This window comes from Coturnix japonica, chromosome 8, assembly GCF_054131305.1.
Source record: "Coturnix japonica strain WE chromosome 8, WE-NBRP24, whole genome shotgun sequence".
NCBI lineage: Eukaryota > Metazoa > Chordata > Aves > Galliformes > Phasianidae > Coturnix > Coturnix japonica.
In genome coordinates this window covers 24638160-24660989 of record NC_140670.1, presented here as the reverse complement: position 1 = coordinate 24660989, position 22830 = coordinate 24638160, and the positions used below count along the sequence as shown (strand labels likewise).

The window sequence follows — 22830 nt, the reverse complement described above, 5'->3', positions numbered from 1 at the left end:
CAAACAAGATTTCTTACTTAGGAAGAAAAAGAACTGGAAAAACCCCACATTTTCAAGTAACTGTAAAAAAACACTGTGGTGAGCAAATAAACTACTTTGTAAGCATTCATGGCAGCTCTCCTTCTGGGAAAGTTTTATTTTTCTCTTCATGATTTATCCACAAGTCAAACCTCCACACGCTCCCCACCCTCCAGTGGCTGTCAGCTCACATGGAGTTTTGAGACGTGACTGTCACTGATGCATTTCATGAGGAGGCTTTATAATGTCACCTTAATTTTCCACTCTGACCAACTCTCTCCCCCTTAGACTTCCCACAGAGTGAGAATCTGTAAGAAACAAAAGAGGAGTCAGTCACCTAACTTCATATTTCAAGTGAGTGGCTGCAGCCTGAGCTGAATCAGAACCTTTGAAATTGAGTCATTTTGTCTAGTTCACTCTAATGCGATAAGCTAGATGGGATAGAAATTCTATATATTATTAACAAGGAATTATTTCAAAACATGGAGTTAAGATAAAAGCAGAGTCCAGGGAGGGCTAATCTGTGCCTGGCAGCCCACACTCTAATCACATGCCGATTACTTTGTTAGTCATCTCTTCATCAGTGCTCTCAACCCACTCCTGCTCCTTCTGCAGTAAACTTTAATTAACCAAAGAAACGCTGGACTTACTCACTGAGAATGGGAAAGCAGAAAAATGGAGGCGCTGGATGCATTTCATCAGAGGTGAGAGCGAATTGGTGTGGAGGTAAAGTTAACTTTTCAAAGCAAGCCAGCAGGAATGTCCTTAAGTGAGTGAAACAATTCCAAACTGATGATTTTTGTGGCATTTTGTGTGCTCTCACATTTCCTCCCCTGGCACGCCTGGTAGGACAGCAGTTGGTCTTTTACAATAAATTAAATTGACCAAAAACAACAACAACAAAAAAAGCAAATAGTGCAAAACATGAGTCACCTGCACAGAGAGTTCAATAAAATCACTGTTCTTCATCTGCCATGCATTATCCCTGTTCTGATGGGACAATTGCTAGTTAAATGACAAAAACAAGCAAGTCACATAATAACAATGTTTGTACTTTAGGGTGAGCCTTCAGTTCTTTCTAATTTTAGTGAGCTAGCACCACCCCTGCATGTCATGCTGATTACAACAGCAACAGCATCTGTCATGCCACCAGCAAGTAACATCTGAGGTGTTATGGTTTTGTTATGCTCTAAGGGGTAACAATCAACCGTTGATGGAAAAGAAACCACTTCAGGAGAGCATGAGCCTGCTGTACAACTAGTTGAACAAGTTGCTATCGCTTGACAAAGAGAATCTGTGATGGCAAGAAGGTTTTATCCTCCTGGATCTCCATCCTTTCATTAGCACTGGCTTTCTTCTTCATGACATGAGCCAGGCGGCACGAGGCCTGGAAGATGAATAAAGGGAAATAAGGTTCTGACTCTTCAGCATTTCCATATCAGTTCTGGAGCACTTCGCCTGAAGATCCTACTGGGTTATTTTAGCTACTAGGTTAGCACTGGAGAAACAGATCAGCAGGTCACAGGCTCTACTATGTTTTACAACAGCAGCTATTACTTTGTGCCACATAAAGAGCAGTGCTTTGGACTAAAGCTGCCTGTTAGCCTTGCATGCTCGTGTGATATTCTGCATGGTGTCCTGCATCAAGCATAAACCTGGAACATATGTATAATTTGCTGTACCGCAGTGGAAAGAAGATTGGGTGTGCAATAACTCAATGAACACTGGGCAACAAAAGGATTGTACTTCTGTACATCTTAGGTTGTTAGGCAGATCTGTCACTTCCATGGCCTCGCTGTCTTTGTGTTCTCCTAAACTTTATGTTATTTGATCAGTGTCTCTCACAGCTCTCCTTTTTTCCCCAGTTCTCACCATAACTGACACATTGCCCTTCCTCAGCACCCTGCCACATCACTCCTCTCTCCCTTTCTCCAGCTCATGATGTGATGTACGTCTTCGTGCTTCAGTCCTTTCCTTCAGTCACAGCAGACCAAGATCAGCTACACAGGGATCCTGCTTTTGACAGTGACCTCTGGCAGATATACGAGAACGACAGTAACATTCAGTGTCTTTTTCCTCCACTTATAGAGCTACTTCTTCTGTCCCTCATCTTGCTGTCAGTGGGCACATGCTCTCATGACTAATCGTTTGAGGACACAAAACAACCTAATAAGCAGGTCTGTGAGGAATGAAAGTAAAGCTCTATAAGAACTCACCATCTGGACAGTGTTCAGTACAGAGCTGTCACTCAGTGCTACATTCATATGCCAAATCAGATCCGTCACTGGGAAGCATAGGCCATATTCACAGCTGAAGCAATGCATTTCTCAAATAATTCATCTCCATTTTTACACACCCTTATCTCAGGCAGAGCTGTAGAAGCAGCGTCCCTGATCTGGCACTTCAGATGTTACTGCTGCACACCAAAACAGCAAAAGAAGCACCAACGATAATGAACTCTTGCTCCTCCTAAGCACAGTGCAAAAGGCAGCAGATTCTTACCATTAGAGGCTCATGTTCTCTCTCAGGCAATTTCAGTTCTGCTTTGCAAACTGCTATCTCCCTCCCCTAATCAAAAAACACAGCAGTAGGTGCACTCAGCCACTTCTGTATTTCACAGACTAGAAAGAGAATGCCTGTTGTTTTGGCACAGGAAGGACATGCAGGCAGCCACTCATGGATCTGCTGACCTGGCACAACAATCAGCTGTAAAGCAGAACTATTTTGCCATGCAACTCATTGTTAACAGTTAATTGTGAACACTGTAGAAAAGGCTACAGGATTTGGAGAGAGCTGGGAAGCAAAGTGTTATCTAGAGTGTTGCCCAGTGAACAGCCACAGAGAAAGATAGCTGAGACTGCTTAGCTAGATGGAGGAGACAGAGAAACTAGCACCATGCAACAGTCTACCACCAAGCACAAGAGAGCATCACCATAGAACTGAGTCCCAGAGCCTCTCTCATGACCAATATAAAAGGAAATAAAAATTACACAAACAATAGAGGTGTAGTAAATCATGATCTGAAGTCCCTGACTGAAGAGAAGTGAATTTAGAGCTGAAGAAGCCCATGTTTTTATGAGTGCTTCCTTTGATTTCTGACATAAAGATGTGCAAGTCACATGGTTCAATACAAGCGTGCAAATCAAACATGAATCAAATCAAATTCAACACTGAATTTCAGAAAATTCACGTACTGATGTAAAACCTTTCCAAATGTAAAGAACTGCTGTTTTGTTGTCAGTTACGTTGTGTTCTGATCCCCTCTTTGATTTAGGGTTTTCAGTTCAGATAAAGGTATGTCTTATGGTCTGATTAACACACCAAGAGGTCTCCTCTCCTTTGGATTGCACACAAGAGGCATCATAATTAAATAATTACTCACACATAGAAAGAACAGACTCCACATGCCTTCTGTCATGATGTGTTACAGTCCGTAAGCCAAAATCACTGATAAACGTTCTATCTAGCACGCCCACCATAGCAGAAACTGAGGAATACCTATGAGCCTTCTCCATTCTCTTTCATGCACCCACATGCCCTGATAGGAGTTCCAGAATAACACAACCAATCAGACCAACAACAAAAGAAGTTTTAACTAAGTTTCACAACCTATTAACTATAAATAAATATCATGCTTCACTATGCCAGCTTGACCATCACAATCCACTTCCTTTCAGCTCAGTAGGACCCTTGAATCCATTCAGATACCAAATTCCTACCAGGAGCTGTAATTTGCCTTGTCACACAGCTGGAACCCTTCTTAGGATATTAAAATCAACAACAAAAAGAAATCCCAAATATATGCCTCTCAATAGCATTCTCTTGATTACCTAATTTATATTTAAAATTAACAATAATAATGCAAAAACACCCAGCAGCCTAATTATCAGCTGCTTTTCATTTGTACTGCCATTAATTTCACAGCTGCTTTGCAAAGTGACAGGCTGCTGCATGAGGACTGCCTTTCCTTCAAACCCCTTCCATTTATTTCACAGAGAATGACGCCACAAAGAACTGAAATGCCTGCTTGGTATTTGGCAGATGCCACTCTCATGACACACTATTCAAACAGCAAACTGCAAGAATGACATGATGTTCTAAACAGAAAAGACATTTGCACTTGAGCTAGAAAAAGTGTTAATTTCCACATATCCCCTCATCTGCTCGCTATCCAAAGCAATTCTACTTTGAGCCATGTGTTTCAGCTTACCTATCCTATAACAAACCATGGCTGAAAAGAGGAATGCTGTGAATGCAGCAACTGCTGTTGAGTGGTGGAGGCAGAAGAATAAGCAAGCAAGATGTCGGCATGGCAGGCAGACTCATGGCAGGACATTGAGGCTTTGAAGTACTGTCTTCCAAAACTGATCCAGCTGGAACCCTCTCTTGGCAGGGCTACCTCTGAAGGAAGAAAGAACCTGAAATTACTTTTTTTTTTCTTTTTGGCTTTTGAACACACTAAACTGACTAAATACATGTCAACTTTATGCAACATGATGTTTCAGCTTCTTCAAAATATATTTTCTGACATATTTCTAATTTGCCAGGGCATTTCTCTGCCAAGCACGTGGGCACCTAAATGATGGAACACAAACCTACACCAAGAACAAGTCTGTACCATCTCAGCTAAGAACATGAATAGTGCTGCTAGGCAGAGCCAGGCTGATTGCAGACTGGACAGTGAAACGAAATGCAGACAGATCTATTATACCCATTAGTTACATAGGAATAGCCTCACTATAACACAACTTGCCCTTGCTTTGGCCTTTGGGCTACTGCTCATAAATATCGTTTGTTGAAAGCAATGCCATTTTCAAGCATGGATTCCTGTCCACTATGAAGCAGGCTAGGACCTGCATACTGGTTTCATGTCTAGCAAGAACTTCCTCTGTAAAACTGTACCTGTATCAGCTGGAACAATCCAAGGATAAGCCACTTCTTCATAATCAACAGACAACCTGAGGCATTTAATTCTCCAGGGTCAACTAATCAAAATCAGCTGTTTGCACTCCACCCAAAAGCTTGATTCAGTGCCTCCAAGTAATTACATTTTCACAGCAGCCAAACTTATCACCATATAAAAATAAGTAATTTCTATTCATTCACACTACCCGTAGATAAAGAACCAAGATAATATAGAACATACTGTTTTTAAAGCAGCCATCAAGGGCCAAACCCAGCCCTTGGACCAAGCTGATGCTTGTCTGCTCCTGAAGTAGATCAGCAGGAAAATGAGATAATTTGGCCCCTATTAAGATTAAAAGTTCTCTTGAACAGATTCCTCAAAGTCACACTGACAGGACAGAGAATGAAACAAGCAACAGTGTTCCAAGCTACAAGCTAATATGTTCCATTTCTGAAGAAATTAGCTGTGTTTAAAGGAGAAAGAATTAATGTGAAGAAAAGGTAATAATCCTTGTGTAAATTCCACATGGACTAAAAGATGCTGTGTTTGCACACACAGATCTTGGGACTCAGGCAGTTTATGAATCTTAAATAGCCCCACAGTAGAAGATGTAGCCTTAAATACTAACTGGGAGTGAATGCCACAACCTGGACCAAAAGGAGGGAGGAAGGGAACTCACATCTGCAATTCTGGGGGTTGGCAGCCAAAAAGCCAAGGGAAAAGTTGAAGCTATTCTTTTTTTTTCTGAAATTTTTGGACTAATTCATTTTTGTTTTGCTGTTAAATTAACCTTCAAGACCAACTGAAGAGCTGAAATAAAAAATGTAAGGAAAAGTGTAATAAACCTAATATCCTTGTAGAAATCTGTGATAGGATCTGCTTGATTTGGTTCATGTTTTAAAACAAATCAGAGGGCAAGTTTGGATCCATCCGAGGTTCTGCATTTTATTTTTAATCATGCAATAACCAAACTCTAACTAATGTGCTTATTTGAAGTTCTGTTACCAAGTCCATCCAAAAAGACAACTTGTTTTGTCATCCCTTCAGCCACCACAAACAACTTACTGATGATACGAGCCTGATAAATTACAACTGCTTTCATCATCATACAGCTCACAGATGACAAAGTAAGCCAAAATGTGCTTTTCCAAATTAATTTGGAGTCAATCACTTTTCAGAGTGTGAAGATTTTGAAGGGAGAAACAGCAAGAATTAGGAGGGAACACATGAACTGCAGGCAGAGCACACGTTTACTATAAACGATGCTCCCCTCCCTTGGCTATAAAGATTTGAGTGGTTTATTTTTTGAAGGGGAAAGGAACAGATGCCAAAATTAGATTCAGTGATTCTGTTTATTACAGAAAACACGAGGTTTTCATTTATTAGCTTATAATTAGGAGCCCTGGGACCTTTCCTGATAATATGCTTCGCTAGCTGAGTAACAGCATGCGTAGGATTAGTCATGTCTATAGAAGTGTCCCAAAGTTCCATTTCCATTGGCGTATTTACCTGATAGACACTCATTTTTTCCTTTGAGTTGTAGCTTTCTGAAGTTGTGTGCTTCAGAACCTTCTGCGTCACCTGCCTATGGCTCAGCCCATGCTGTGCCACACACACACACCATCCAGCAGCACTGGGGGAACGAGAGGGTCAGGCTGTGACAGCAGGCAAGAAGGAAGGACGCGGCAGGGAAGAACAGAGGGCTCACAGCTCACACATCAACATATGTTATGTGGGCCACAAGAGAGCAGAGCATGCGTCAGGCTGCCTCGATACTATTTTAAGCATCAATGGGTAAAATAAATTACTTAGCTGAGCAACCAAGCACCCTCGTTTCGTTATACGCTCCAGCTGAGGAGTCTGAATGTATGGCGTAAGTCACGCGCCTGCCGCCCTCTATTTTGTGATATTTCCAGTCTGCAGATGTGCAGCAATGGTAAGATACAGGTGACCAAAAAACCAACACAAAAACAGTGACAAAATCAAACCTCAATCAATTCCTGAGGCCCCCGTGCTTTAAGTTACCATCTTTGTGTAAATCCTAGCAAAACCCATCTCTCCCACCAGAGGTGCCAGTAACTGCCCATATCAAAACACTGAATGAACACCAAGTGAGCTTATCTTTACTAACTCCCCTCCCAAGCCTGAACCAAATCTGAATATGGGTGCACAAACAAGTTAGCTGCGTGTCCTCTTGTTTTTAGAGGCTTGCATGAATCAGAAGACCAGTCCTAACAGAAGAAGCAACAGCACAAAACTATTAACTTTAAGGTACCCAACTCTTCTGCACCATGCATAACTTTACATACACCCCAAACATGGCACTAAGACACAGGCCCCTTCCACTGGGGCCCACATCCTCATGCTACCTGTGGGCTGCTTTCTCCATGGGCAGTTCACTGTCTGCCCAAGGGACATCTCAGTCCTTTGTCTCCAACCAGATGAACTTCTAACACAGCTGAAGTTAACTCTCATGGAAGCCCATTGTAATGGAAAAGAAGGAACAGAGGAAATCACGCAGTAAAAACTACTTAAGAATGCATTTAACAAGCATGTCATTACATGAACGACCCCAAAATAAAACTATAACCTTTATTACATTTTTTTATACACAAAAGCAAAAAAGCAGTGAGGCAAAGATAGCTAAGCCCAAGCGATGGCACTTAGCTGCTCTACTGTTTGCAGCTTCAAAACCAAATCCAACAGGAGGAAGATTAGCCTAATGAAAACAAACAACTCCACAGAGCTGCTCTGTTCTTCTTGTGATGCAAACACGCATTTAACTTAGTTCAGTTTGTCCCAGCCCTATGCACCATACACTGATTCAAAGTTACATTTCTTCCTGCAGCAGAACTCAAATTGTTAACCCCCATCTGCAGGTTAAACCACCCCTAATTTCCTTCCGTCTATTATTTCATATTCTCCTTCCTCTCTTCCTGTTTCTACTTTAAGGATATTGACATGTCAATAATTGGTCTTATTATACACACATAGTGTTTTAATACCACGCAAATGGAAATATACTGTCTGGAAGCCTGACTACCTCCAAAGGAGAAGCGAATCAATAGCTACTGAGCACTCTATACCAAAAACACCTGTATTATTAATACAGCTGATGGTAGTAGTCCACAGAGACTCGTAGAGTTTCAAAAACAATACTGTTTCCCCGATCAGATCTGTTCAGAAGCTCCAAAGAAATCCAGACGGAGTATTTCCCGAGAGCTTTCACTAAATAAATAAAAAAGGAAGGATTCGTATGGCTGATCTAATATTTCAACCACTCCGAACCATGGCTTCTGACAACCGCTCCCTCAAGGTTAGCCTTAAAATTATATCACAGCTTAATTTGATCATGCTTTACATTAGTCTGAAACCATGTCTATATTTTATTGAGCTCTGATTCTGTTACTGGTTTTACATATTAGCCAGATTAAATTTTTAAGATGGTTTCGTGGTTTGAAAAGCATCATCATCTACTGGTGGGCAGTTTTTAGTACAGCAGGAAATGGAATTAGGAAAGATCTCCTGACTTAATTGAAGACGCCACTAAAAGCATTTGTCAGCTGCGAACACGCTGCTGTCTCATCTCAGCAGTGACCCGGGGCAGTGCTGAGCACACAAGCTACTCTCCAAGCACAGAGCAGCTCTGCTCTGTCTCCCACTACTGTTGTCAAAATCATTTCAGAACGTGCCGTAATTTGGTAATGATAACGATGCTGAGCCTGCTCTCTAACTCCAAAAGAAACACGGACTCTGGGAAGAAAAACAAGTCTCTGACTTCTCTACTTTGGCAATGTAAAACCCAGAAGTGATTTAAAACTTGAAACCCAGAAATGATTTAAAAAGAAATTTACTATGAAACATCAACTAAGGATACTGAAATAAATATTTACCATACTCACTATTCTGGTTCACCTGGTTTCTTCATTATATTAGAACAAAAGGGAAATTGTGAATGCTCAAAATCTAGAAATATTAACGTTATGTGTGTCAGGGACGTCAGCCGGCTTGGAGATACCTCCAGAAAGAGGCAAAAGGCAAAAAATAAAAAATAAAAAAATAGAGAGATTTAAGTTTTGTTCCTGTGCTTTCTCCCTGTGGCTTAAGACATCAGCAACGTGACTCACTCCAGGGACAGAGCTGCTCCCTGGGCAACACAACCTCCTCATGCTGGCTTTGTTCCTCATGCTAGCACAAACTGGTCATCCACTGACACCAGCTGAAGAAATTTCCTTATTAGTCATATCTGGATCTATAATGCCAGCAAATGATGTTCAAACAAGTCCACTGCTGCTTCAGGTATGTGGCCTCCCGACATTTCAAAGCTTCAAAGTTTCATCAGGTGTGGGAGGGAGGGCAGAAAGAGGAAAAAATGTTAGACATAAAGCTGCACTGTGACAGAGCAGTACTGCTCACAGGCAGCTGGGAGCCATATGTAGCTTTTCACCTTTATTTGCCTGCTTGGCAAATCCCAAGGAGATTCTGAGACTGATACTTAAAAAGTCCAGGCGTAAAAACCCACCAAGCCTTAAAACCCAGAAGGCTCAGCTCTCAGCTGCACTTTAGCTGATTAGTTGTCCATCCTTATCCATCCTTCCTTAGGCTGTAAAACACCGTGTCTTCCCATTATGCAATTAAAAACTACACATCAGATCACCCTGACAAACACAAGAACAGGTGTTGGTCTAAACATGCTCTGGCCAGCACCTGTCCTGTAAACGTTCAGGACTAACTCTGCCAATTCAAGAGTTACTTTCCTTAAAATAAAATAATCCCATGAATATAACAAGAAAATTTATTACAAGGGATAATGGCCATTGTAATGGTCGCTGACCATAATTACTGTCATGTTGTGCCCATTGACAACAGCTGCCTTTCATTTTAAGCTCTCTCTGCTGGCAATAGTTCAGGGTCCACTGCCATCAAACAGTGTATTTTATCCTCTCACCAAATCATGCCAGTAGCCTTGACCAAGAAGAGGACAAACCTTTGTGTGAACAAGAATCATTTAGTTAGGCTTGCAGAGCTGCTGTACCTTCTTATGCTCCTCATTACCTGCCATCTTGGTTTCCCCATCATATTAGGATAGATACTGCAACATTTTAATATGAAAGTCAGCATTTGAAGAAATATCAACTAGTAGCACCACATGCTTTTCTCCTTCAAGTGACATATAACGGGAAATACTGATTAAGAGAGTTTTAACTGCTCAGGTGAGACACTCTCCCTTCATTACTAGCCTCTAAATAATGCTATTTGCTTGCCAAGAATCCAAACTGACTTTGTTTGGAGACAGCTGCAGTGACATGCACAACAATTAGTGTGAGAGAAATTTCAGTTTCATTTTCAGAGGAAACATCTGCAGGAATTTCAGCTTCCCTAAGCATTGCATCAGGTGTAAGACAACATTACCAAGAACAGGATGTTAAACCACATGAAAGCAGCCTTGAGGCTCAAGAAGTGACTAACACGATGTAGAAGGGAATATTTAACAAGTCCATTCTTGCAACAAGATGGGCTGTTGCCACATCTCGCCGCTATAGGCATACTTCAGGAATTCTCTCACTTAGGAGAACGTGTCTCAAAGTCTGTCAGTAAAAGGAATGATGGAAGAGTTTGGAACAGGGATGTGTATATTTGGGATTTTATGCAGACCATACATGTTCATGTTGGTGAAGAAAGCACATGGGTCCATATACCACTATAGTAGTGCCAACGTTTCTCTAGAGGCTCATGTGCAATGTAAACAGCAAAAATAACCCTAGCATTGTTCACCCCTAGAAATGTTGACTATGGGCAACTTTAAGGCTCACAGCTGGAACTAAAACATGGCATGACAAAGTAGATTTCAGTAGTCTTTCATTCACAACCTGGTTCAATATCAGCAGAACCTGCCAGAATAACTTCACCATTTCCACCTCTTCTTTCAGATAAAGTCTTTGCTAAGGACTCCTCAAATTCTATTTGAAAGAGGAAATTCTTCCTTTTCTTACTGCCTTCCATCGGTCCTCATCAGTATTGCATCTCAGCATTGTTTAAATATTAATTTCCATAATATAAAGTAACTTCATCATCCCTTTTTCTACTGGAGGACAGAAAATACAAATAACCAAAGGTGTCTGAGGCACTAATTAAAGTTCTGATCTCATTAACGTTATAAGAGACATCAAAAGAATAGTACCCTCTTCACAAGTAAATCACCCCATCTCAAATGACTTCATTCCGTTTTTGATGAGCCAAAACAACTTCCCAATATGGCTTAAGGAACACTGATCAGGAATGGTAACAGCTGCAGGTCAAGACGTTATGATCCTTCATAACCAGGAATGTACAGAGTTCCTGAAGGCGACCCAATGATGCCCCACTGGCAGCAGAAGTGCCTCCAGCTGAAAATGAGTTACTTCAACCAGTTTCCAGTGTCAAGTCCCATGGTGGAATTTGCTCTACATTTACACTCTCAGCTTTCCTTTTTCTGTACACAAGTCCACATCATTCACAGAGCTCAGATATTCCCACACAGGAAACTAAACTCACATCTCTATAGTGGTGTTCTGTTGCCCTCTTGCAAACCTCATTTTCTCTCATCTCACTTTCCTTTAAAATGCAACAAAAAGAGAAGCAGAACTTAAAAACTACAATCTATTTTAACTACACATCATCGATTGCTGCAAATCCTGTGAGCTGAATGGAACAGAGATTAAGAGGAAGAGGATGAAGGCATCTGATAATGTAATTAAAGACCATAGCCTAACACACAAGCAGAAGTGGTCAAACTACAGACACGTAGGCGAGGTTCATGCTGGGATTTCAGGTGCTCGCTTCATACTAATTCTCACAACACAATGTGCAGCACAGACAGAGCTGTGGGGGCACTGCTGTCAGGTGCCAGTGCAGAGCAGGGGGTGCTGGCACTCAGTGGAGCTGCTGTGATAGATGCCAGGCTTTTGCCTCCTCCCCCCACCCAACCCCTCCATTCAACACAGCAGCACTCCTTGTTCCGTGCTTCCCAGGTCTCTCCCCACACACAAACACAAAGCACCCCTACGCTGTTCCCATGTTAACCTCGAGTTCCTGCTTCCCAACCCTCCCACGCTGCTGGCTCACTGCTTCAGGCTCCTCTAATCCTCCCAGGCTCTTCTACCCACTGCTCTGGCCCTTGCTCTCTATTTCCAGCCTCCCATCATCTTCTCAGCTTTGCTGTCATCCAAGCCTCGTGTGAACAGAGGCAATCTCGGCCGCAGCCTACCCAGCACCCTGAGCTGCAGAACCAGCATCTCCAGGCCCCAGGCAATCAGCACCAACACACTCGCTGACACAGAGTGCCTCGCAGAGAGAAGCCATGCCTTGACGTGGCATATTCCTCCATGCTGGAGGCACACGTTGAGCTGAAAAACCACCTGACAATCTGCCAGTTGTGTATCCTGACACAGACCCATTGAACAGACCAGCTGTGTGCTGGCAGGTTGGGATTTCCTATGGGAGACACCATTTTGTCAGGATTCACAAAGCTGCCAACAGTAGGTGAACAGAAAACTCAGAACCTCAGGCTCCTCTGGAGCAGGTGATGCCCCAATGAGTGCAGGCTTTCTGTCACTTCTCCCTAATACTGACCTTTTCTTCTTATCTCCACGATGCTCCGCCCTGTCTCTTCATCCTCATTCAATTCTGATTCACCTCTCCCCCTCACTTTGAGTCACTGGGCCTTTTCACTGATGGGGGATAATTACAGTAATCACTCACAGTACAGAACATGTCAGAACTCTCTGTTTCTCCGCTTAGCGCCATACCTCAGGTCGGGTACCGGGGTTACAGGGAGTTTAATTATGTTCAGAACCTAAATTCACTTCACAAACAAACTCCTGTAAGAACAGGTATTTCAAACAGCAAGAATTAGGCCAAGATTCAGGAGCTGTAATGGCAAAAACAAACAAACAAACAAGAGCCAAACTGTGTGAAACTCTGAGTCCATGATTTGGAATGGAGAGAGAATGGAAACTCCAACCTTGTAATTTAATGGAGCAACAACAGCAATGCCATGAAATATCACAGAACTGTATCTATGGGCAAACTGGATGGCTCTACCTACAATAATAAACTGTTACACAAAATAAATAGAAAGCATGAGAGGTTAATTTGTTACAGAATCACAGAATGACCGGGTTGGAAGGGACCTCAAGGATCATGTAGTTCCAACCCCCCTGCCTGGCAGGGCCACCAAACATACACCTTTACTAGATCAGGTTGCCCAGGGCCCCGTCCAACCTGGTCTTGAACACCTCCAAGGACGGGGCATCCACAACCTCCCTGGGCAGCCTGTTCCAGGCCCTAACCACTCTGCTAGTGAAGAACTTCCCCCTGACATCCAACCTAAATCTTCCCTCTTTTAACTTAAAACCATTTCCCCGTGTCCTGCTATTGTCAGCCCTTTCCAAGAGTTTACTCCCCTCCTGGGAGTAAAAAATAGAACTATAGGAAAATAGAGTAAGTCTATTGTGTGCGCAGCAGCATCGCCCCCTACCGGCCATCACCGAGCCGTGCCGCTCAGCGCCGCTCTCTCATCTCGCGATGCCCGGCGCGTTGTCCGCCGGCTCCTCCCACTTCCCGTCCCGTAGCGCGGCCCGCAGCTCCGGCCATCAGGCGGTACCGGCCCCACGGCTCCAGCGCGGCGGCCCGGCCCGGCCCTCGGGCCCCACAGCGCCCGCCGAGGTGAGTAGCGGCCGCTCGGTCCCTCTATACCGCCCCGCTGCCTCTCGCTACCCGCCGGGAGGCAGCCCGCGCTCGGGCCTGGGCCTAGGCCTAGTGTTACGGCCCTGCCTCCCCGCACGGCCGGGCCTTGGGAAGGGGAGGGATCGGGCTCGTTACGCCGCAGGCTGCCGTTGTTGTGCAGCTCTCAGTGCAGGTGAAGGAGCTCCGTGCCCGCTGTTATTATTGTGCTGAGCTGTGTGTTCCCCGCAGATGTCGGAAGACCTGGCCAAGCAGTTGGCCAGCTACAAGGCCCAGCTGCAGCAGGTCGAGGCGGCCTTGTCTGGGAACGCTGACAACGAGGACTTGCTGAAGCTAAAGAAGGACTTGCAGGTGAGGCAGTGGGAGCGGCCTGAGGGTGTTTGGGGTTTTTTCACCTTTCCTTGATGTCTGTGTGGCAGCTGTCTGTGGTAGAAGTGCCGCTCTGCAGCACAGAGACTCGAATCCCGGGAGTTAGGGATGTTAGGGGGAAGTTCTTCACTAGGAGAGTGGTTGGGCCCTGGAACAGGCTGCCCAGGGAGGTTGTGGATGCCCCGTCCTTGGAGGTGTTCAAGGCCAGGTTGGACGGGGCCCTGGGCAACCTGATCTAGTCAAGGTGTACGTGCTGAAGCCTAATGGGTGGCTTAACAGTGCTCCATTCTGCCTGTTCCTGTTGTCAAATCCTTGTTCAAGGATCCGTGTATTCATTACGTGCAATGATATAAACTTCAGTCTGTTTCTGCATCCCTTGTACATCTAATCCTCTGTTGTGCTGAGACTTATGTAAGAAAGGAAGACAGATGTGTCCTTCATTTGCTACCTGCAAACACTACCTGTAAAAAGCTCAGACCAGTTCTGTGCTTCAGGTACTGTTCAGTGCCAGGAAGACCAGCGGCTAATTTTAAATTGATAATAGGGCTCTTAGATTCTTGTGTATAGAAAGTTACACTGGCATAGAAGAAAACAGCACTGTTCAAATCTCACGTGAGAGTGCAGGATGCTGCCTCCTTTCTGCTGTGGATTGCTTTGACACAGTCAGTGATCTTTAGAATTCCTTTTAAATGATAAAAGCTTGGTGCCCACAGGGCTCTTAATAAATCATCTGAATGTCCTTTGCTGTACACTGTTAAAAGCATGTGTATATGTTTATATTTTTAAAATGCACAGCCAAACCCATATGGGATATTTCCGATACCAGCCCGACCTCGGCTTTGAGATCATTGATGTGAAAGGACAACTTGCAAACTTTTTAATAAAAGCTTTCTGCACAGAATGGGGAAGATGTTTACACTGTCGTCCCCAAAAGGTTTGCTATTCATATGTTCCACCTTGCAAATGACGTAGACAATGTTTTGCAGACTTAACATGTCAACCTAATGATTGTAAACGTGGGTTCAGTGCGTTCTGTCCTGACTATGGAGCTTTTCTTTTGTTCAGACTTAATGTGAAGCTGAAAGATCCTCTTACATTTAACATAGAGATGCACTGCTGCATTTTGTATACTGAGCCTATTCCTGATGAACGGGATTAAAATAAATACAACAAGAAACTTTTACAAATGCTTTGCTCTTTGCCTTTTGTTCCACTGAAGGGCTTCTTTGGACACTGTCCATACAGCAAAGCAACGAACTCTGTGCTTTGTGCGAGGTAGAACTGATGGCAGCCATCACCTTCTGTAGTTGGAGATGGAATAGAAAGTTCTGCCTGAGTTTTTTAGAGAGCAGTTGGTGAGGAAAAACCCTGACAGACTCTCACTGGAGTTCCCTGCAGGTCACACTCCCATGCCACACAGACACAGCAGCCCGTCCCACTGCTCAGTTCAGCTCCTGGACTAAGCTGCTGTGGTGTCTCTTGTGCAGAGATGTTCATTGAATAAGCTGCTCCCTTAAAGATTGCTACAGAACGATCTCAGGAAGATTTGTACCAAAAGTTTGCTGTTTGTTGCTTGTTGTTTAAATGACTTCATCGGATTTGAAGAATTGCTGGTAGACTGGTTTTCAGCTACTCCCATTTGGAGTTCTGTAATAAACCACCGATGAACGTGATGAGAACATGTCAACACTTCTGTGTCACGCTGGTAGCACGCACAGCAGAAATGCTGGTACTCCATTTACATGCATTTGACATGCTGAGATGGCACCCATTTCAAAGCCTCTCGATTTTCAGACAACATACAGCTGTATGTTGATGGCTGGTTTGGGATTTCTCACCTGGAAGGAAAAATTATGCAGATATTGTGTTTTCTGAAGAGCTCTCAAACTGGGTAGCCTCAGAGTCTGTTCTAGTTCAGCTGTAATGTTACAGAAGATAGAGACCAAAGTTAAATAGAAATAGTTTTCAGCATGTCACTGTGCTTATAGTCGCTACCCATTGTGATTACTGTTCAATTTAGAAACAAGCAAGTCCTTAAAACAGAGAACGGAGCTTCTGTTAGAAAGGTGCTGACAAATTAATACAGTAACAACCACTACAAACAAACAGGACATTCATTCTGGTTGTACAGGTTATTGGATAAAAGCGCACAGAAGGGTACATTGCATTAACCTGCTATCTGGGAACTGCTTACAGTCTTCTTTGTTCCTGAGGAATGAAGAATAGCTTCTTCACCACCATTCCCTCAGCAAGTCTTAAGTCCACAGTTGGACTAGTTCTAGTTGAAATCAGTGGTCTCAGTGTTGAGGAATAGGGATATAACATGGGGAGGAAGGTTTGAGGAGAGGGCTGGCTGCGTGCTCCTATCTAAATGAATAGGGTTTAAAGGAATTGGAGAAATTTGTTAAGCACACAAACTAAAACCAACCAGAAACTTGCTGGATTAGTAAGGGAACGCTTGACCTGAAATCTTGAGGTCACTGAGTGTGGAGAAAAAAGAACACCTAAAATGACTTAAAGCAATTGTTTTCTTTAATATGCATCTGAATGCTTTTTGGAAAAGAGAGGGGCTTTACTGAGCGTCAGTCCTAGAAAGCACTCTTCCACAATGGCTTCAAGTGCATCAGTTTGGCCAATCCACCTATTTTTTAATAAACTGAGAAGTGTTTGATTACTTTGACTTGCTGCAATTATAGCCGTGCATTTTGTAGATGACTATCTTATATATAGTCAGCTAGTCCCAGTGTGGAAGGGATGGAAGTAACTACTGGGGGTCTTTACTGAGTTACAGTGAAGCCCACAGCTCCTTTATGTAGGTGTGCAGTGAATGTATTCTAAAATGCTGATGGCAACAGGACTTGAGAAATTATTCCTTGTGTTATTTCTGTCTCCTGTAGGAAGTGATAGAACTGACCAAAGATCTCCTTTCTACGCAACCTTCGGAAACTCTTGCAAGTTCTGACAGTTCTGCTTCTGCTCTTCCCAGTCACTCCTGGAAGGTTGGAGATAGGTGTATGGCAATATGGAGTGAAGATGGACAGTAAGTGTAGAAAACTTCTCTAACCGTTACGTGAAATAGTTCCATGGTAAGAGACTTTCATTCAGCTTGCACTGCCCCTAGGGCGACCAAGAAGCAAAAAGAAACTGGGAAGGAAAGAACTACAAAAGTAGCTCTCGTGGTACCCTTAAATAAAGATCAGCACTGTAGATAAAAAGCAAAGAGCTGTGGGGTCATTTCCTAGAAATGCCCTGTTTGTTACTAACCTTATACAAGCAGAGTAGCGTTGGTAAGTGACCATTTATTAATGTAATAAATGGCAGACTTTCATTAATGGGTTTTATGGCAGTGTTTCATAAAGGTTTCAGGCGATATGATTCCCAATATCGTATTCATGTATTTGTAATTGATCACTATCAAGAGAAAATGTTTGCTGTATCTCAATTTGTGTGAGTAATTGGAAATTAGTTCTTAATTGAAAGTGTTATTTTCTGGCTGTGAAAGAAGTGACTGTAAAGCAGCTGTAGGATTTGGGGATTTAGTCTCCACTGCGCGAGTGTTTGAACTTCTGGGAACCAAACCAGTTTATTCTGACTTCCTAATTTCCAAAACATAATTTATACGTGTTAGAGAAGAAATATAACAAAAAAACTGAGGTTTTCTTGACTCTTCTTCATATGGAAGAAGATGGGACCAAATCTTTATAGTCATGAGCTACCGTGTTCCAAAGCTTCTCACTAAGTTCCCTGAAGCCTGTACTGGTTGAATGCTGTATCTTATTGGGGCTTTTTCCAGTCCCGTGACCAGAATTAGAAACAAAATCAAGATTTCCGATTAGGTTGCCCAAGCATTAGTTGTTAGTCTTGATAACTGCTGCGACCATTGCTTCCTGATGCTTAAGGTCAAATACAACAGAACCTAATCTTTGTACTTGTGTCCTTTTGGCCTTAAGAAGCAGCTTTTGGTGTGGTTTGTGTTGCTCCTGAAAATGAAGGCTGATATTTACAAGTTATTTTTGCTTAATGCCATTAGCTGGCTGACAGTGTAGATGTTGATGGGCTGAGTATTAAACCTTTACTCACATGCTTACAGCCATGATATCTTTACAGGTGTTATGAAGCTGAGATTGAAGAAATAGATGAGGAGAATGGAACAGCTGCAGTCACTTTTGCTGGATATGGGAATGCTGAAGTTACACCGCTGTTCAACCTCAAGCCTGTGGAAGAGGGAAGAAAAGCAAAAGAGGACAGTGGCAACAAGCCCATGTCCAAGTAAGTAATATACAGGCCTAAGTCTGAAAGCTACTTTGCTTCCCCTCTCCCCCCAGCTATGAGAACTGGCTAATGTAGAACCTTAGAATTTTTTTCACCAATATATTCATGTATTTGTTAGAAAAGATCATAAATCAACGTGGCATACAGTGTTCAGCAGATTATTGAGGCTGGCACTGTATATCACATATCCTGGTAAGATAACACAAGACTGTTCTACTCAGATTATGCTATCTCAAGATCCCAGATATGTATGTGGATAGGCAACAGCCCAGGTCCACTGCAGGCTGCTCTATGATTTGTTACCTGGCTCACAACTCAATGCACTCATCACTGCAAAGTTCCTGCCTCTGTCTCTCTGTTGATCCCATCACTGGGGAGATGTGCTTTACTCAGTAGCCTACTTTGCCTAACAAATACAAGTATTAAAGGTATTTTCCAGGTTTGAAAATCTTTGGGAACAAAAGAAGGGAGCACAGCTTCAGAACTTGAACCCTATGGGGTCACTCTGAGGGACACTGTTTTGGCATAGATTTATATGTGAACTTATTTTCAATAAAGTAACTTGTGCTCCTTTCCTTCCAACCCTGCCCAATACTAGTTAGCACAAGTGCTTTAATCCTTCAGAGAAGTTCTGACTTTTCACTCAAAATAAGCCAGTTAAATTTTGGTGTCATCTTAATCAGGTGGTCATTATTGTTATGCCCCAAATACAGAAAGGAGGGAGCGTTGTTAACACTTCAGCATGGAGAGAATTTTTTCCTCCCAGGATCTGACATCATTTAAAAGCTTTGTTATATGTTACTTAAGAAAAACTGTTGTGTGTGCCCTTCTCTTAAGAGAGGTTTTAGTTTCTTACAGGATACTCTACAGATATAAAGACAGAGACACAAACCTAAAGGATCTCTTTTTTTTTCCCTTTCTTCCAGAAAAGAGATGATAGCTCAGCAACGGGAGTATAAAAAGAAAAAAGCTTTGAAAAAAGCTCAGAGAATTAAAGAACTTGAACAGGAACGAGAGGACCAGAAAGTCAAATGGCAACAGTTCAACAACAGAGCATACTCTAAAAACAAAAAAGGCCAGGTTTGTCCTCTTTTTGTCTATATGTGAACAGTTAAAGATAGAGAATTCTATGCAGTAATTTGGGAGAGGGGAAGAAGATGTTTTTAAAGGTAGTTTGTTCACATGTGACTTACTTGAAATGTGCAGTTGGCAATTTTGTACTTTTAAGGCCTAGTTTTGCACTGGTTGACTTTGGGGTGTTCATATGAGGCTGCACTTGCATCAAAGAGCTGGGTTCACTCTGAGCTGCAATGCAGCATTTGTTGGAGTTAAGGTCCCGAGGCCTATCTAAACCAACCAAAGTCCTCTTATGTTTATGATGCAGCACACATGGTAGCAAGTAATTGCTGTGGACTAGTAAGCACATTGCAAAAAAACAAGTTAGCAAGGACATCCTGAAGCTTTGCTTAAATTTATGTCATGGCTCAACCAGGAGAGCTGCTATACATGGTGCTAAATCTGAATTCCCCATTACAATGGAGCACTTACCTTCCTCATAAGGTGATCCCTTGTGAATTGTATTCACTATTGGCTTCATCTGAGGCTGCAGGGGCAAAGATCACATCCAGCACATCCCAGCCCAGCCCCAACTGCTAATAAAGTCAGAGGTGAGTTAGCCTTTGTTCAGCATGGTTGCTTGTAGAGTAGGAAGTTGAGGATTCTGAAACGCTACAAATAGTAATGGTTGCCCATTTCTAAAAGTGAATCAGTTATCATTCAGAAATGCCATTTTCTGTTTCATTTGCAGGTAAAGCGGAGTATTTTTGCTTCCCCAGAGAGTGTTACCGGCAAAGTTGGAGTTGGAACGTGTGGAATTGCAGACAAACCTATGACACAGTATCAAGATACCTCTAAATATAACGTCAGGCATTTGATGCCTCAGTAGCAGGGGAAAAAGGTCGAACTTCATCTCTGCAGGGCTTTTCACTTATCTTTTTATCATTATATTTTTCTAAAAGTAAATTATTTGTTGGCACATAGCAATTAGTCCCTTTTGGTCACCATTACTTTGGCTTCAGCTGATATGAGCCTTAAATTTCCAACTATTGATTTGACTCCCCTCATCATATTTTTTGGTAGTCGCATTAAAATATATTCTGCGGTTAAACGCTTTCATGAACTGCTGCTGCCTTTTGTGCTAAAAGCAGTAGTTATCTGGAAGTTTGAGCTCCACAATCTTCCATTTGTATGGATACTAAAGTTTTCTTTTTCCTTACAAAAAGTGGTGGTATAAAAATGGCACCTCTAAAAGCCTCCCTCATTTCTGTAGTCACAGTGCTGTCTGCTGGTCTCAGTGTTACAGAGCTGCTGCAGCACTGGGAGGAAGATTCCATTGTAGCATGTAAGTCATGTGGAATTATAAGGGAGGTTCTAAATTACTCCCTGCAGACAGATTTGTACAGCTGTGAATGAGGGCAGAACAGGGCTGTTGTGGTTGTTATAACTAAGTATGATTCATGTGCTAGAAACAATAAATCCGACTTTAATTCCAGTCCAAATTTCCTGTTCTAAAAGTTAAGTAGAAATGTTTTTTTTTTCTCTAATAGTCACTAAATTTTAACAGGAAGTTATTGAAATGTAACCAGAACAACATAGGAAGAGACTGCAGTTCTGAAGAACAGAACTGTACTTAAAGCAATGCCCCAGGGATTAGAGGTGGGAGAACTGTAGATGGTTATGCTTTGGAAATGTCATCACCTCCCCTCTTGCAGTTTTCAAACTTAAGAGTTTTGATGGTATGGTCACAGACTTTGAGCAGACGGTAACATCTTGTGTCTGGGCTGCCTCCATCTTGTCGAGTAGTACTGAAGCATAGCAGGTATGAATGCCTAGATCCCACTTAGTTGTGAGCGAGTGAAGGTTAGTCTCGAGATTCTGTCCGTAAATAACTGACTGGCCCTAGTGTTCATTGTAACTTCAGCTGTATTACAGTGCTGCTGAGCCCCTTCAGTTCTATTCAGGAAGCCACGTGTAAAAGCTCTTGCTTTTTTGTATTTCATGTGATTTGCCTTTCTTCTGTTATTTGTCTCCCACTTATGGTAGCGGTGCCATCTCTGAATCCGTAACGTGTTCAAAGAACTTAATGGGTAGCCCTGTATACAATGTAGATATTATTTTTGTAAAACCTAGGGCTGAGTTAATGGACAAGAGTACATCAGCTGTTTTCCCCCATTAAATGATTAAAGGGTGCGTCTTGTTCATTAACCCTGACCGTTATTTCCCTGTATATTATGTTAATGTAGCTCATTTTGTAATTTGTTACCTAGATCAGGTCACGTCAGCAATTGTTGATGCACTGATTGGTGGAGATGTCCATCAGTTACCTGAGTCACAACTCAAGCTAAACTCTACAACTGGTAGTTTAGAATCCATGCATAGAAAGAAGTTTTCCCTATAATGGGAGAAGGTGATTTTTATGAATACAAAGTGTGTTAATTTCAGTTTTGTATGTTTAACTTTTATTAAATAAAGTGTTTAAAATCTGCTGGATATATCTGTCAAAGTGAACATAATGTACGTGTGGCTTGGGCATAGTAAATGAGGATGGAGAGAAGTAAAGAATCTGCTGATGCTACACAGGAGCGATGGGCATAGAGAACACAATACTCAAAAGTGAATTGGAGGTATGTCACTAGCAATGCAAAATCAAGTAGATCTTAATTCGTTTCCTTTGCTACCAGCTGGGGGTAGGTGTAAACTTTCTTCTGCCTAGAAAAACTCTCATTTACACTAAAACAATGTGAGGGAAGGGCCCACTGCTTTTTGGAGAGGGAGTCTGCACTGCACCTGCACCTTAAAGACCCTGTCTCAGCTACGCCATTGGTAACAGTCCTGCAGCACTTATATCTCCTTGAGGAAAGCCGCCTGTTGTCTGTTACAGGTGGCTGTGATAGGAGGTTCTATCTGCTTTCACTACATAGAAGGAGCACTTTCTCAAGGTTACAAAAAAAGCACTGAAGTAGAACTTTAAGGGAAGGCTTGTATGCCTTTGTGGGAACTGTCTATCAGAGAGCAGCTTTCAGACCACTTGTTGAAACAAATAAACAACATCAATACAAAACCTAAGGCTGCTATCTTGCCCACAGCTGTTCCTTGTAAAATTAGGCTCCGTGACTGTTCCCTCATTCTGCAGCATGGAGTCACTGCTCAGCAGCCTGGCTTTCAAAACCAGCAATGCCAAAAAAAAAGCTCCTTACTCTACAAAAGCTGAAGTGACCTGAAGTGGTTTTTGACACCCAGCCTCTCAGCGAGCAGAATAAGCACCTACCCCTGTGCTAGCAATTCCGAACACAGACACTACTGCAAAGACAGCGAGAGATGCCATGGTAGAGACATGGAAGAATATGTCAGCATACATATTTGTTTCTTAACTGCCCAAGACTAACACTACAGGAGCTCCATCTCTTGCTCCAGAAAAGTTTATCCAGAACAGTTTCAGTCCTGTACAGACTGTAATCTGCTGAGGACATTAAGACAGTATA

General features: G+C 42.6%; 1 protein-coding gene across 1 annotated transcript; it reads left to right on the top strand.

Annotated features, from left to right (window-relative positions):
• Positions 1 to 13529: 13529 nt before the first annotated feature.
• SMNDC1 (survival motor neuron domain containing 1) lies at positions 13530 to 21838 on the top strand. Its single transcript, XM_015867161.3, has 6 exons — positions 13530 to 13630; positions 13880 to 13999; positions 16915 to 17057; positions 18125 to 18286; positions 19216 to 19369; positions 20097 to 21838. Exons 2-6 carry the CDS (start codon positions 13880 to 13882, stop codon positions 20232 to 20234), a joined length of 717 nt encoding a protein of 238 aa, XP_015722647.1. The 5' UTR covers positions 13530 to 13630; the 3' UTR covers positions 20235 to 21838.
• Positions 21839 to 22830: the final 992 nt, after the last annotated feature.

Excerpts from the sequence above, each read along its gene's own strand:
- SMNDC1 (XM_015867161.3), top strand. The coding sequence starts at position 13,880 with ATGTCGGAAGACCTGGCCAAGCAGTTGGCCAGCTACAAGGCCCAGCTG. Across the intron at positions 14,000-16,914 it reads AGCTAAAGAAGGACTTGCAG|GAAGTGATAGAACTGACCAA; the intron begins GTGAGGCAGTGG and ends TGTCTCCTGTAG. Across the intron at positions 19,370-20,096 it reads CTAAAAACAAAAAAGGCCAG|GTAAAGCGGAGTATTTTTGC; the intron begins GTTTGTCCTCTT and ends TTTCATTTGCAG.